Here is a 15186-nt window from a genome sequence, read left to right on the forward strand (position 1 = left end):
GATGGTAGGAATTGGCCTCTGAGGGGTGTGGCCGCTCTCGCACCGGCATAAAAAATCCAAATCAAGCACGCTTCTTTTCACGTCTAAAAATAGCTGCCAGAGCATCAAAGCGACAGCCTGTCGGTTGCTGCACTGCGAGGTAGCACTCGACCTACATTACCCGCAGCCAGGTTTCCTCAATCTGCTGAAAATGTAGGCAAACTGTTATATTCTGAAACCATGATTGCCATTGTCCATTCACTCAGCACACAGACTAAGAATTCTGGATTAAACTTCGTGCCAGAACTCCATCGGGAGCCCACATTCCCGGGACAACAGTACCGCGACGCCCTCCCGCTCGCTCCCCTAGCTCATTCTGTAAAATAAGAATTTCATAACTCTGAAAATTATACATATTGCCAGTGGTTTACACTAGGTGGGGGTTCGATTTTAAATGGTGGTGGCTGCACCTGTCTATTTCACGGCCATCTTGAGGAGGCTTACCCCAGAAGAAAGAAATTGTCGAAAAATAGGAAACCATTATAGTCACTCCTGTATATATTTCCCTGTTTAACCATAAATGCAGAATTGATAAAGAAAAGATGTAACTCTCAGGCATTCAACATCTTAGCAACAGACTCTGCTCAATGGATGGTTTGTTTTCTCAGACCTCGCAAATTCACAGCACTAGAATCAATTCACCATAGCAATCCAAGTCTCATTATCTCCAATGACAAGTCCGGTTTCAAGGAGAAGAATACTGAGGCATTCCTTGAGGCATAAGTTACAGGCAGAGTTCAAGTGAGTCGATTACCTGAACCTTTTTCAAATTGTTCTTCCCCAAGCACCTGTGGACCTCATTTTTGTGGGAGCCATATTACCAGGTACTATATTTCGAACTTTTTGAGAGTGTGCAGTTAAAACTGACACCAGCAGAAAGGACCTTTCGCTATATACTAAAATGATGCTGCGGAAACCACTTGATCTCATGTCTACTGATTCACGCCGTACAAAAAAAATACCAATGCCAGCCATCATGTAGCCCAATGCATGAAAACCAGCGATATTGAGTTAGTATTGAGGAAGGAGGTGGAAGCGAGGTTCAAATTATATTTTTCTGGAGTAAAGGTCAGACCACGTAGACTACATCAAAGTTGGGCAAAGATTATCGTCTTAAGGATTGTAGCAACAGTTACAGCCTACAACAACAACAACCCCATGAATTTTGTCCTACATCGAGCCAATTCCAATGCAAAAGAGTAGTTCTATTATGTCTCTATGAACGCAAAGCTGCTGCAGGATATGAATGAGTGCCTCCGATGTTATTTTTTCTATGTTATGGTCTCCACATCAGAATCTCTGTCATTTCTCAATTCTATTGAAAGTTGGATGATGCAAGGATGGAAAGTGTGTATTCCAAGAGTTAATATTGTAAGGTCCATTGATAATCTAACCTACATCGAAATAATAAAGAAGTCCCCAGCTGCAGAGAATGATAAAACATCGGCCGGGATTGACATGTCAGGAGAACTCGAGAAACGAGACTCGGGAAGCACATTGATGCATGGCTCAAATATATATTGGTCAGAATACATTCCAATCAAAGGAGAGAACCTAAGGCTTACCGAAGAGAAGAGGGTGACCGTCATATGTCTTGGGAACAAGGGAACATCAGAAGAAAACAGAACTACAAACGGCATACAGTACTCACTCGCAAACGATTATCCACCTGTTTCCTCACTTCTTGCTATCACTACAGTCCTTTCCATTCGGAGCAGATGTTGAGGTAGGAGGAGAGCGTCGTGACCAAGAGATTTGGTAAATGTAGTGTTTGAAAGTCCGGTTCGGTCCGGTTTTTTGATGCCCAGGGGCGTTAACCGTAACCGTAATCGGTCTGCCTTTTCCCCAGAAGTCAAAAGACCAGACCGGACCACAAAAAGACCGCAGACCACGGTTTTTTGCGGTCTATAGACTGGTTTCGGTCTGCATCGGTTTTAACCGGTTTATGACCGGTCTTTAGGCCAATATTTTAAAATTATAAATCGGTAAATTTATTAACATCTCTAATAGCTTCAAAACGAGCCCAAGAACGTTAAATTCCATTAGGAATTGGTGCTTCTATAAAATAAGTCTGGTACATTTATTATTCCCAAAAGTAATTTACATTTTAATTCATATCTCTCTCTCGTTTTTTTACCAAATCATACGTTCTTGGGTGCGTTTTAAAGGGTATTTAAGGGGCTACAAAAGACCGGTTCACGTTAACCGGTTTTTTTGCGGTCTTTACATTTCAAAAATAAAAGACCATAACCGCAGGTCCGGTCTTTTGTGGTCTTGGTCTGGTCTGGTTACAGTCTTTTTCCAGTCACAAGACCGGACTTCCAAACACTAGGTAAATGTGTGACACATCAAGTTCTGAGCAGACTCCATTGGTGGAAAGTGCTTGAAATGTGATACTGATATGAGTATAGAGATAGAAGAATCTCACATAAAGGAAAGACTCACGTTTCAGAAAAATTTCAGCTGTCGAAAGTTCCGTGGATGGCTAGGTGTGAAGTTTGAACATCCTGCACATTGGCCTCGTGTGGTCTGATCACCATCAGGAATGAATGGTAGAAAACTTAACTATCTGGATTGAAAAAACAACCAGTTCCCATGACCCTTCTACAGCGACCATAATTCCGCACCATTGTTAAGTGCATCAGGCCATTTGACGCTGATATATACCAGGCTGGATATTGGTGGCGGCATGAATCCCTGTTTGGTGGTGTAGAATGCTGCGCAAAGAGAGTAGGCAGAGCAAGCGGTTGGTGGGCAACATGTCACTGAAGGGGGTGGAGGTTGTTTGTCGTTGGAAGGGGTTGTTGACATCGCAGGCTAGCCAAGCGCCAAGTGCTCAGCGCTCATGTCCAGCACATGCCTGGACACTGGCAACCATCAGCCGGAGCTATTTTTGGGACAACAGCGTGGGTAGTGATGGGATCACCCCCCTCAGAGGTCAATTACCACCAGACAAAGAATTGGCCTCTGAGGCCGTCTAGCGCTTGAGAAGCGTCAGGCCCGAGGTGTGACCAACCGTTTCTTCAAACTCTGCAAGCTACGTTCAGAAACGGCTGGGCTGAATGGATTGAGTCTTGTCGAGGTCACATTTTGTGACATGGGACTTGGTGAAATTTCATCAAATTGGTACGTCTGCTCTGTATCGACTGTCATCTGCCATCAACCTCATCACTCCCATTCCTCGTTCCATCTGGCCCATATCTAGTGTTGTTGGCAAAACTTTGCCATCTCACCTCGCCACCTAGCGACCAAAAATTTCTGCAAAGGGGTGGCGAGACTTGGCAATCCACCAGGTGATATTCGGACTTTCAAATGTTTTTGGCTCACACTTCTCGTATGAAAACCTATTATCAGCGGAGATTCAACAACTCCATTTCATTGAAATGGTGTTCCAATTGACGAAAGCTTGATCTGTGGGTTTTGAATACATCCGCAGCGCAATTCGGAAGGTGCCATGCTCCTCACTATCCATTATTGGTGCTACATTCGTGAAGCTCTCTGGAAATTTTGGCTAACTTGATCCTTACATGTCAACTAGAGCTTATGATACTGTTTTTTGTGTTCTGAACAACTCACTGAATGAATATCTGTCTTGCCAGTCTCGCCACCATTCACCAGGTTCACATGCCAGCCGCCTCGCCACGCCAGCAACTGGTGAATGCTCTGGGAGGTTTCGCCATCAACACTACCCATATCGCCTTCACCCTCGTCACTATCTGACTCACCTGTATCGACAAATTCTTCATCTTCAACTACAATCTCGTCCATATCAAGCACAACATCTTCCTCAGTCAACCGTGACAAGGTTTCCTCTGCCACCCTGTTCTCAACGTCATCTGTAGTTGGACCTTCCTCAAATTTGTTCTTGTTGCCTTCAGCTGCTGGAATCAAAGGAATTGGAGATGTAACCAGGGGTGGAGGTGGAGGCTGTGTTGGGATATGTGGCCTGTCATTTAAGAGCAGCAAGTGATACCAGTTTCATCTTCCGTCGTATTTGAAGCCTTTTGAAGGCTGCGTATCCTAGTTATCCTCTGCCACCACCACCACCAGCACCGCCAGTACCTAATTCTTCAGCTTCAATTTTTTTTTGTTTTTGGGATCTGTGTCATTCACGTTATTTTTACAAGTACACTCCATTAAAATATGTGCCTCAAGCACTTTTTTTTTGAAAGTGTTGCCACGCTATTTCGATGTTCTGGCGCAAAATGCGAAATTTCACTACAGCCGTTTGCATAATTCTGTGAACATGCAGATTTTGTTTTCCTGGCATGATGTGACATAGTTACCTAAAAGGGGATCGTTTCTACTTGCAGAGTCTTGCACAATGATCATGACTCACTGTCAGACAACTGGTATTTTGAGGAAGGCTTATTGATGTATTGAGGAATTTGTGATAGGGTAGATTGCTCTGTAGGGCTTATATCTAAACTTTAAATGTGTAACTACCAAGCACATGGGCAAGTCAACAATATATTCAGTAAACAGACTGTTAGGCCCTCAAACATTGACGATTGGCTGGGATTGAGACTGAGGCAAGATGATAGGGCCACCAGGAATGCTATTCAGGTATTCTGTATGAGTGAGGGGGGAGTGAGCTTTTGGAGAACAATAAGCTTATGGAACACCATGCACAGAACCAGGATTCACATCCAGCTCAAAGATCTGGCAGGGAGAGTAGGATCCATTCCGGTGGGTTCTTGGTGAGTTACTGATAGCACTGGAATAGACAATAAGAGCTTCATAGTGTGGCAACGCTGAGGACGGTGAAGAGTTAAGAGAGATGGACATTGCTTAGTAATAGGTGAGATGTCACGTCACGCTGGAAAATAAAATCTCGGTGTTCACGGAATTATGCAAAGAGCTGTAAGTGTTGTGTCACACATGGGGACCTCGACAAATCTGGCTCTGTTCCGCCCAGTCCTTTGGTGGTGATCTTGCCTTTCACTCTCCACCTGATGTTTGAAGCCACAACAAAGCCACAACATGGAACAAACACAGCGTGATCACCACCGAGCGAACTGGTAGCGAGTCTAAGGAGCTTCATCAATTTGCGTTGGCGGCGAGGAGAGAAGCAGTTACGAGCAGCCAATAAACGATCCCAAAATAGCCCAAGATCAACTTATTTCCTTTATATGTGATCGCTGCGGCGCTACAGAGTTTATTTGTTTACCTGAGTTATTATGTAACATAGTCAGCCTGAAATTATTACCAATTTATGCCCGCTACAGTCATCCACCCCCTAATGATACACCACCCCCATTTGATACACTTTTGACTAGCTCATATGTCACTCAATACCGCACCGATTTTTACGAAAAAAATTGCAACAAGTAATATAAGCTCATATCTACTGCTGTACAAAATTTGGAGACATTTGAGGCAGCATTGACGATGCTGTGGAGTTTCCAAAATGGACTGTTTCAGAAATGGCCGAAATACAGTCACACCCCTCAATGATACACCCTTAATTTTGGTTTTTCTTCCTCAAATGCTGTTCAAACATTCTGAAATTTGGTACACTTATAGAAGGGCATTTATCAAAGATTTTCATGTAGTTTTTGTGGTGAAAGATTGTGCTCACATTTGTTGAAGCTAATTTCTCAATTTCAATGTATCATTAGTGGGTGGATGACTGTACGTAAGTAGTGGGTTTTAGCCTGCAGCGCTCAAGGGCTCCACCGTGGGATACGTTACGCCTGTTTGTAGCCCTTTTGCATTTGTTTGGCTTCCGCTTCGTCATCGTCGTGAAACTTGTTGAAGGTGCCAGCTGCGAGGAGCGAACCGCGTAAGCGGTTCGGCGACGAGCAGCCAACAAAGGATCCCAAAGTCACTTTTTAAGAGAGAAAAAAACATTTACTTTTTATTTGCTTTTTATATAATCGCCGTAGCGGGCTTTGCGCCCGTAGGCGCGCTCTATGGAATCAATTACCCGTGCACAACCCTCCTAATCCGGACTGACCCAAAAAAACACATCTGTTGTCTTGAGTTTTGATTCCATAGAGACTGGAGGCGAGTCTACATGAGGCGAGTCTTTTCCATTAAGAGGTTCCGCTATTAATGCTCTGTATAGTTTGAACCGCGTCATCGACATGCTGATTTTGTATACACTGGAAATGACATTGTTGACGGCGTGAGTTCATAATGACGTTGTTCCTCCTCTGTATAATTTATCTTTAGAGCGCTATCTTTGGCCACAATGATCTGTGTAAGCAGACGAAATTCATTCCGATTCTACGCTAATGCCTTGAGTTAGTGGCTAGCATTAGAACAAAGCTTAATATTCTTCGCTCTTCTGGTTATACTTCCAAAACGTCAATTTGTTCTTACCTTTCCTGATTCGCCATTTGATCCACATTTCACCAGTTTACGCCAATTCCTTCCTCGCGACGTAAGTTCCTCACTCCTACTATTTATCGTCAAAGCTCAAACAGGGCACAAAAAGGTTGAATTCACGCAAGCACATTCGCTCGGCTCAATCACAAGCGCGCAACGAAGAAGCAAAATGGTCTAGCAATTCCACCTCTAGATCCACCTCTGCCTTCGGTCGTTTCTCCGTGAGCGTAGTGGCTCTCCTTTTCCTAACCTGAAATACCAACCTTTTGTTTCTTGACGTAGAAGACCGCCCCTCCCGCGCCGTTGGCGGTGCGTGTCAATGTCGAGAGAAGTGTTCAGCGGGATTTCGACGTTTCTAGCGGATGACACGGATCAATATGTGCGCCCCTTTCCCCAGCGTACTTACTATCCTAATCATGTTGACGCCTCCTGGCATTCACAAGGCTGGTCATACTTGATGCGAAAATAATCCAGGATAATTCTTTTTTACAAGAGGATTATCATCCCTTTCGGAATTCAGGTATTGTACGAACGTAAAGCTAATGTGTGTCGAGTGGAAAAAAGGTGCCAGAAGGATTTATGTTAAGATCCTTACTCGCCTTTGGAAAGGGGTCATTTCCGTGTTCTAGAGAAGGTACCGTAGTAAAGTGGGGAATTTGAACGCGATCTGTTTATGCTAAACGCGAACCACACATTGACGCTCACGTCAAATGGCCAAGGTTCGACGGAGGCTAACTTTCTTAACGACGCTGAGCTTACGGACTCGTGGTTTACCGTTACGCTATCGAAAAACTTCGCGAACCGATCAATTTCAGCTATGAGATCAGAGGTGCGAAGGAGGAAGCTCATAAATCGTCGATCTCTCATTTCTCTCGGGAATGCCGAACGCCAGCTTTCCGTGACTGGGGTTAGAAGCTCAAAGATCTTATTGGTTGCCCCTTCGAACCTAGATGTTACGACCGGTTGAAGGCTTTTGAAAAGTCTGAACCTGTCTGCCAACTCTGATCCTCACACTCATTCAAGAATCCCTTTCATAATTCCTTTTCGTAACAATGTACAGTTTTTCACAGGCCCAGGAGAAAAATAAGATAAACATCACATTCCTTCTAGCCGACTTGAACGACTGACCTCGTCATTTGGTCTCAATACTAGTGACGCGCTCTACCAACTGAGCTAAGAAGGACATAAACCTTCTGCACAACATTACAACATGAGGCCATGGCCCAATGGGCCGAGCGCTGGTATCTGACAATATCAAACGATCATCTCTTTTCCCAACATCTTGCAACTGTCTCTGATATCACCGACATACCATGCCATCCTCTCACTCAAATAATAAAGCAAACACAGGTGATCCAGTTCAGACTGCCACTAATGAACCTGCGATCATCCCATCGGTTTCCCATTCTATGCCAACCTCCATCAAGTTCATTCTGCCCCAAGCGTACAAAGATGGTCAAGATCACTATGTTGTGACAACAAGTTGCCCCACGACATACGAGGTGATTTAACCTTTTTATCGGTCCCAACTCACTTACAACAGATGGTAGGACGCTACCTCCGAAGCCATCAAGCTTTTAGGCAAGTATATGCTCGATCCGACACCCGAAAACACCATTTTAAGGTGTTCAACGAAGAACAGACGTGGCGACTGGGTTTGGGCCGACATTCCTCCGCAGGACTGGACCCTCACGATGAGTCGGTTTGGAGTGGATGAAGTGGGAGTTTTTGAAGGGCGCATAAACGTCAAGAGAGCGAATCAGGAATTCGTTCACGGCTATGTCAATTTGACAGTCGCGAAAGTGGAGGGGAGTCAGTTGACATGGAGCAAGTTATCTCATGAGAACGGAAAGACATTTAAGTCGGTCGCACTTATGAATCGTCCCCGAAGTTATAAGGCGAGTGATGATCTGTATTTTCTCTTCGCCTTAGTCTGACCATCGCATCAGGAAGCAGTTGAGTTCGTGAAACATATGATTAAAACAAATCCGACAATTGGAACCTTTTTGCCTCCTTCAGCATACAGTAAGCACACGCCGTGACTTGGATATTCACCACAAACTCAACCATTCCATCTGTAAAGATCGCGACTCCTTTGCCGACAATTTGACAAACTTCACTTCCTGTTACTTTCTAAGTGACTCTGGCACGACCTTGTGGGCAGAATTCCCACAAAATGCATATGAAGACGACGAGGTCTGGCGGGCGATCGTACCTTTTCCTCATTCGACCTTGGGAGTAATCGCCAGCTGAATTTTTTGTTGACGGAAATTTACAAACGCGATGGACGTGGTATGATGAAGGTTGTGTAAAAAATACGTAGTACTAGTAACTACACGTATTCCCAAGCAGTCTAGGAAAGTTCACTATTTTGAAACGCGTGGTAGCAAAATGAGTTGGTGTCGCCTTGCCACAACTACGGTATGTGACGTCTCATACTATTTTTGAAAAATTGAATTCGCCAAAATGCACACTGTCACTATTCCTTGTGAATATTTTTTGGCTACGCAGTTAATTTTCCGTCCATTTTGCAAACCGCAGGCAGGGCACATATTTTAAAAAAGGTCAAATTTTGATTATTAAGCTCTCTGTCTGGGAGTCGAACCCAGCTTTCGCGCGGTGCAAGCTATAGTGATACAATTGCATGACAGGCGCGTGTACTAACCGATATACTAACAGAGAGTTATCTACATTGTACAGAGATTTATGTATGAAACATAACAAATCGTACACGTCCTATTAACCTCGAACAGTAACTAGGGGACGAAACGTATCGGTTCGGACGAAGATAAATACCTGCTCTGGGGCTCGAACCCAGTCACGTCACTCACACGTCGATTTGTGCCAAGTTCCACCGATGGGCTAACAGGATGTTTATGGATAGAAGGTAGAGTTCAACTTTCTGAAGGGCGGGTATTGCCTCATTTAGTGCTGAACGCAACCGTATGTGTGATATCTTCATAACGGCTCGGCGGCAGATCTTCTTCAAGCAATCTTCTCATATCCTCATGGATGATCGATGATCGATGATCGATGAGGGTGGATATATGCGCCAGCACATGCGCTCGGTACACCAAAAGCTAATAGATAGGATGTACATACACGGTACGAGCAGAAGATGACTCCATGTATGCACCCAAAACAACAAAAAACACCCTCCCCCCACAAAATCTAACCTTCCGTCCGTCCATCCGTCCGTTTACCGCCGATCCAACGTCTACCAATGTAACTTGTGCGACGGGCACTGATACCCATTCGGGTTCTTGAACAAGTACAGCTGATGATAATCCTCGGCGTCCCACCACGTGCCGGCTGGGATGATCTCCGTGACGATGTTCTTTCCCTTTGGCGTGAAGTACTTTGCCTGGATTTCTTCCGTTAAGCATTGGGCGGTGGTAGCTTGTTCGGGGGAGTGTGTGAAGATTGCTGAGCGGTATTCTGCGTCATAGATGAATGATTGAGCGAACGAACGAGTGACGGAGGGTGGGGACTTACGGCTACCGGTGTCGCCTCCCTGGCGGTTTACCGTTGTTGGGTCATGACTACGATAGAAGAACTCTAATCATATTCACCCGTTCAACACCATCGAACGAGTGAAGAAAAGGGAAAGGAAAAGCACACACCAACAAGTTCACCATAGCTTACGATCGACGGGTCAAACTCGATCTTCACCGCCTCTGCATGGTCCGTCGCGCCCGCACACACCAGCTTGTAACTCGGGTTCGTAACCAGGGGGTTCCCACCCGTATACCCCACCGCAGTCTTCAAGATCCCCTTATTCTGCGACGGGGGGAAGTGCTTCAAGAAGATATGTTCGACGCCCCAGAAACACCCCGCAGCGAACGTAGCGATTTCAGGCTGGACAGAAGCTACGGCGTCCTCGCCATCAGTAACTGACACGTAGTAAGTAAGCGCAGGACACATACGAGACGACATTGGCGCTTGGAACGCAGCTGGGTCAAGGACAGGGCGGGATGAAGACAAGATAGACTTGATCCTTCCGAGCATTCAGGCAGGCCGATGAGCAAGGGGAATTATGGCGCAATTATGCCATCAACCGCCCATCGTTCGCTGCTTGTTTAAATGTGGATTAAAAATCTACACCCACGTGATGCGATAAGAAGCGACTCGGACGGGTGACGTCACGGGAAGTAAGCCAATCGAGCGGGAGCATAGCCTTGTGTATATGAAAATAAGATGCCAAGTGTTTTCTTTTATATGCGTTCGGTAGACGATTGGAGCGGTGGTGTGAATTATACAGTGAATACACGGGGTGTCGGGCAGCGGCCTGGAGAGTACCCTTATCTTTGCCTTATCTCTCTTCAAATTGTTTTCTTGCCTTGTTGCTGAAAAAAAAAAGTAGTTGTCCGGACAACGCGTAACGTAACACGCTCGATGGATCACCTCCTGAGTGGGGAAGAGAAGTCGCCGCCGTTCTATATGCACGGAGAAGCGTTAGGCATGCCAAAGAGTTCCGCGGCGAACGGTCACCCAACGTAGCAACGAAAGATTTTTCATTTTAAATTTTTCTCGACGGTCGGTTCAGGTATGTCTTACTTCTTCTCTCTTCTAGCAAGTACGTTATTCTGAAGTCTGCAGACTACACGGGCCGTATAGATTCTTTATGGTCGCGAAGCAATTTTCTGTCATCTCCGACTCGGAGTCGTCAAGCTCAACTCTTCTTCACCGTGAATTCGAAGAATTGCCTCGAGTTTTCAGGCTTCCTTTCATGTTTTACACAGGGGATACGTTCCTCCGTTACCCCGTCTTTCCGGCATTGTCATCTGAATTACAGGTAAGTGATTACTTTGACCCGTACGATATCGTTTATACACCCACCTAAATTAGATTTTACATCCGTTTCTATATCCATAAGCCATTCCGCAAAAAAAATACACGGCCTGTTATCAACCGGACGCATATACGCGCCTACCGATAAACGTGAGCTTTGTTACAACGAAGCGCGACGTCTCTCAATCAATTCCTGCACCACAAGCCAAAATCCAACGAACCAATACATTATCATTGGAAGAGTTTCTCAGGACGCATACCGTGCAAAAATATGGTGATTAATCCCTCTGTCACGCTCAGCACACCCCTCAGAGGCCACGCAGCGCTTGAGAAGCGTCAGGCCCGAGGTGCTCAAAGCCCTAGTCAAATGGTGAGTGCCTGATTATTTTTTTACTTCGTCCTGATTTATTCACAGTGCCTCCTATGAAAAAATAGGCTAATGCGCGACGAGCTAATTTATCTGGTATGGTACTAGAAGGGAAGAGGTACGGGGCCCGGGGTTCAGGAATCAGGAGGTCTGACATGCTCCACTTCCATCGAGCGATCCGCAATAGATGTTAGTCTGAAGGCTACCGCACTGACACGGGCCAAAGTCATCACAATTATCTCGAGTCAAATCACACCTATTTAAAAACCGAGTGAGATGCCACTCGTCTTTTGGGCAATCTTTCTGCTCACAGGCAACGTTCGATCTTGGCGCAGTGTATGCTATTGTAGCCACTCGGACATAAACCGCCACAAAGAACCCCCCAATCTCCAGTGCATGTAAACTTGGTGTCCGCACCGTTGCTGTTGTTATCTAGCCAGCAAGCTGCGCAGCCGGTGCTGCATTTCAACCCCGACGCCATCTGGATGACGCCGTTTGCATGCTGACAGCCACTGAGTAGAACAATTTCATTCTGGTGCTGTAAACTTTCGAGTTGATTAAGGTCGGCAGATGATTGCTAAAAAATCTACAGGGAGCACTCACCCGAGTTCAGCTGGTTTTGTGGAGAGGGGAGCTTGAATGTTTCAGGCGTTTTGGCCTTATAAAACTCAGCGTAACGGAGCGGAATGGCCCCCCGTTCGTATTATAGGGTCTTCCATATCCTTCCATATCATTGATGGGTTAACGCCGATTACAAAAATAACATCCTTCGAAAGTCTGACGAAGGTGATACCTGGGACGGGCGGACTAAGGGGGTCACTTCCGTCTTGACTGGTATCTAGAAGGAATGAACTGTTCTCAACCAATCTTTTTCCCAAAAGGAGGAAGAAAGACTGACAGTAGCTCCCCCTTCCAAATTTACATCCACCTTGCCGCCATACGGGTTCACAGGAAAGACATGCACCGTCCTATTCCGCGTCCCAATCGCCAACCACCGCCCATCTGAGCCCAATCTACACTTTCAACCACCGCGACGCAAATCATACAAGTGCCGCATAGACCCACTTCCCGTTTGCGAATCCGCGTAATCATGAGGCGAAGTAGCCGCTCCCCTACCGCCAAAAAGAACCGCAGGAGTCGGGCGTAGCGAAACACCGTGATAAGATGCCCGTCCCTCGGAATAACACGAACACCCATCCTTAGAAAACCTCAAATCCGCGCTAGGCTGACTTCGCGAACTCCAAAACTCAAGCACAACCCGCGAATTCCCCATCTCCATCGTCGCAAGCAAAGCCAGATCAACCACTCGAACATGATACCCTCCTCCCATCCTCTCCCTCTCAAACACCTGATTCGCAGAAGCAGCAACGGAGGGCTCACTCGAATGCCTCCTCCGCCGCTTCTCCTCATCTTCCTCCGCCTCTCCCTTCGTCGGCGCTCCTCGAGAACAACCTATTAATCGCCATCGTCGCAGGTGGCGGTTCCCCAGCACCTCCACCGCGTTTCACAGCAGCATCATAGCCATCCCCCCAAGGAACTTCATCCCGCTCAACGTGCTCCCTCCAACTCTAAGCGCAAGCTCACCTTGCGCCTGCGTCACGCTCTTCCACGACAAAGCGGCGCTGCTGCTCCCTGCCGAAACTGAGGTTTGCGTGAACGTAGAAGAGAGAGTCGGCGGTGGTCTTTCGAAATGGTGGTAGATGACGAGGATTAAGGCCGGGGACACGCGTGCGTCAAGAGCTGCTTTGACAAAGCAAATACTGCGTGTGGGCGGGGATGGTTTGGTGATGATGGTGGGTATTGGGTGTGTCTATAGCTCGGACTCTCCAAGCGTTTGGCTCTGATCTGCGGATGAGAAGGCTCGTCCTGCCTCCCCTCGACAAATGCCCTTCCTCTTCCCCATCAACGGCTCATCCCACCTTCAACCCACCTCATCAGCTCCCTATGCGCCTGTTCCTCCCCATAACAAGGGGTTCGCATCAGGAAATGCCTCGTCGATTTCACGAAATGGTTAACGATGGCGGAGGTGACTGTTTTTTGTGATACTAGGAGTGATGAAAGAGAAAGCGGGAACCAGAGCAGTCGAGTGCACTGCAAGGTCGATATCAATGACGTCACGTGCAAGCGCAACGAAAAATCAACATGACTACACCCCCAGTATCTACTACTACTATCACCACTCTAATCAGGCGGGGGCATTTATTTTACGACAATCAGTTGCCGCAGCTACAAACCCCCTCAGAATCGGCCCATTCGGCAGTCAAGGCGTGAGCCTCTGGTACGATCACGATGTTTCAAATTCGGAATATCCTCGTATCATCGACTTAGACTCATTCAAATAAGGTAGTCACCCTTTGGAGTTCCATAGCCTCCCTTCTTCTAGGAATTAGTCGTCGTCGAGCGCACCCCAAGTGATTGGATCGTCTGGCTGTTGGGGCTGGAGGCGGGGTTGACTGTCATAGTCGCATTTTCTGCGGAGGCGCTCAGTTGCCATCATAGGACACTTCGCCGTTACGTTGGTGAGTGAACCCGTCCAATTGGTTGTTACTAAAGTGACTACGGTTTCGACAAGCTGAATAGGGTGCCTAGTCGTATTCAAGCCACATTACTTACTAGCCTCCTTTAAGTAAGTGCGGGCGGAAGCTAGCACAGTAAGGAAGACTTCCCTGTGTTTTTGATGGGATGAGGTGAGTTCTCTTTTCTGCTTTTATATCAAGAACTGTGTGGGCGGTCAGGATGAATTAACCTTTGTCGTCCCTCCAGTCACCCTTGCTCATCTTTTTGTCCTTATCAGCACCAACCCACACACGTCCTTTAATCTTAATTTTGTCCTTGGAGTATCGGGCATTGACCCACATATGTGGCGTACACAACTCTCTTGTGAAGTCCACGTTCGTTTTCCTCAACTTCGTTATTCTCCTAGCGGCGTGAGTCGGCCGGTCATTGGACGATTCTCCTCGCTGAACATATCTTACTCGCTCTCCTCTTCGTTTCGAATAATGTCCTCGTTTCCCCGTCGTCGGTAGCTCACTCCCACAATCATCATTCAATGGTTTTCGTCGACGTCGTGCCCAGCTAGAGGCCCGGTTATATCAATTAACCGATACTCCCAGCCAACATATGTTTCGTCGGTTACTCCGCAAACAACGTTGATGTATCCTTGTTAAAATGAAAAGTTGTCAGATGCTTTCGGAGGTACAAATCCTCCGGTTTGCGGACGGATTTTGGAAGGAAAGTAGGATTCCACTATCAGTCAAATAATGTATCCTGACGGTATTGCCTTCAACATTGACAGTGGTGAGGTTCCGTTGTTAACCCCCTGAAAAATATTGACATCAACCATGCTAGTTCCGAAGCATGAAATGTTCCTGGGAGAGGCCGTATGGAAAAACATCGGCGAGGCGCCACAAAATGTATATGCCAAATTATTGTGGTAGGGCTTTAAGAAAGATGAATGTGAGTGAAATGTTCGATTCACATACTCAGCAGCGATAATCGTGATTCCTGATCCACGCAAGTCATGTGGGGAGAAGTACATACATACGAACACGTTGTGGTTTCTCCGTAATGGTTCCGTGGAAACTGAGAGGTGTCACCAGGTGAACGTTCGCATCCCCATTTAAACAATGAAAGCCGATCTCTCCCCCTTTTATTTT

The 15186-nt window shown here is 46.4% G+C and overlaps 7 protein-coding genes across 7 annotated transcripts; 4 read left to right on the plus strand and 3 right to left on the minus strand.

Moving 5' to 3' along the window:
* Positions 1-1377: 1377 nt before the first annotated feature.
* On the minus strand, positions 1378-2144 carry LACBIDRAFT_308064 (uncharacterized protein). The gene is made up of 4 exons (XM_001886559.1): positions 2063-2144; positions 1691-1962; positions 1605-1632; positions 1378-1547 (listed from the first exon to the last, which is right to left on the minus strand). Exons 1-2 carry the CDS (start codon positions 2080-2082, stop codon positions 1701-1703), a joined length of 282 nt encoding a protein of 93 aa, XP_001886594.1. The 5' UTR covers positions 2083-2144; the 3' UTR covers positions 1378-1547; positions 1605-1632; positions 1691-1700.
* A 3305-nt stretch (positions 2145-5449) lies between these two features.
* Positions 5450-6841, plus strand: LACBIDRAFT_332094 (uncharacterized protein; the record flags this gene model as incomplete). Its single annotated transcript, XM_001886471.1, has 9 exons — positions 5450-5553; positions 5595-5659; positions 5686-5824; positions 6110-6169; positions 6219-6244; positions 6300-6427; positions 6462-6593; positions 6655-6681; positions 6770-6841. 9 exons carry the CDS (start codon positions 5450-5452, stop codon positions 6839-6841), a joined length of 753 nt encoding a protein of 250 aa, XP_001886506.1.
* Positions 6842-7685: 844 nt separating this feature from the next.
* On the plus strand, positions 7686-8625 carry LACBIDRAFT_308065 (uncharacterized protein; the record flags this gene model as incomplete). Its single annotated transcript, XM_001886472.1, has 4 exons — positions 7686-7874; positions 7923-8270; positions 8322-8397; positions 8456-8625. The coding sequence occupies 4 exons, from the start codon at positions 7686-7688 to the stop codon at positions 8623-8625; spliced, it is 783 nt and encodes a 260-aa protein (XP_001886507.1).
* A 964-nt stretch (positions 8626-9589) lies between these two features.
* On the minus strand, positions 9590-10296 carry LbMsrA (methionine sulfoxide reductase A; the record flags this gene model as incomplete). Its single annotated transcript, XM_001886560.1, has 3 exons — positions 9590-9810; positions 9868-9930; positions 9996-10296. 3 exons carry the CDS (start codon positions 10294-10296, stop codon positions 9590-9592), a joined length of 585 nt encoding a protein of 194 aa, XP_001886595.1.
* A 700-nt stretch (positions 10297-10996) lies between these two features.
* LACBIDRAFT_308067 (uncharacterized protein) lies at positions 10997-11247 on the plus strand (the record flags this gene model as incomplete). Its single annotated transcript, XM_001886473.1, has 2 exons — positions 10997-11167; positions 11221-11247. 2 exons carry the CDS (start codon positions 10997-10999, stop codon positions 11245-11247), a joined length of 198 nt encoding a protein of 65 aa, XP_001886508.1.
* A 417-nt stretch (positions 11248-11664) lies between these two features.
* LACBIDRAFT_295378 (uncharacterized protein) lies at positions 11665-13990 on the minus strand (the record flags this gene model as incomplete). The annotated part of the gene is made up of 7 exons (XM_001886561.1): positions 11665-11740; positions 11842-12042; positions 12134-12164; positions 12596-12982; positions 13115-13270; positions 13450-13621; positions 13937-13990. 7 exons carry the CDS (start codon positions 13988-13990, stop codon positions 11665-11667), a joined length of 1077 nt encoding a protein of 358 aa, XP_001886596.1.
* A 222-nt stretch (positions 13991-14212) lies between these two features.
* Positions 14213-14697, plus strand: LACBIDRAFT_308069 (uncharacterized protein; the record flags this gene model as incomplete). The annotated part of the gene is made up of 3 exons (XM_001886474.1): positions 14213-14217; positions 14325-14457; positions 14557-14697. The coding sequence occupies 3 exons, from the start codon at positions 14213-14215 to the stop codon at positions 14695-14697; spliced, it is 279 nt and encodes a 92-aa protein (XP_001886509.1).
* Positions 14698-15186: the final 489 nt, after the last annotated feature.

Source organism: Laccaria bicolor, genomic scaffold (genome assembly GCF_000143565.1).
Source record: "Laccaria bicolor S238N-H82 LACBIscaffold_38 genomic scaffold, whole genome shotgun sequence".
NCBI lineage: Eukaryota > Fungi > Basidiomycota > Agaricomycetes > Agaricales > Hydnangiaceae > Laccaria > Laccaria bicolor.

Coding starts and splice junctions, on each gene's coding strand:
- LACBIDRAFT_308064 (XM_001886559.1), bottom strand. CDS start 2,082: ATGGAATTTAACGTTCTTGG. Junction 1,963..2,062: donor ATGGAATTTAACGTTCTTGG/GCTCGTTTTGAA, acceptor AAACCGATGCAG/ACCGAAACCAGTCTATAGAC.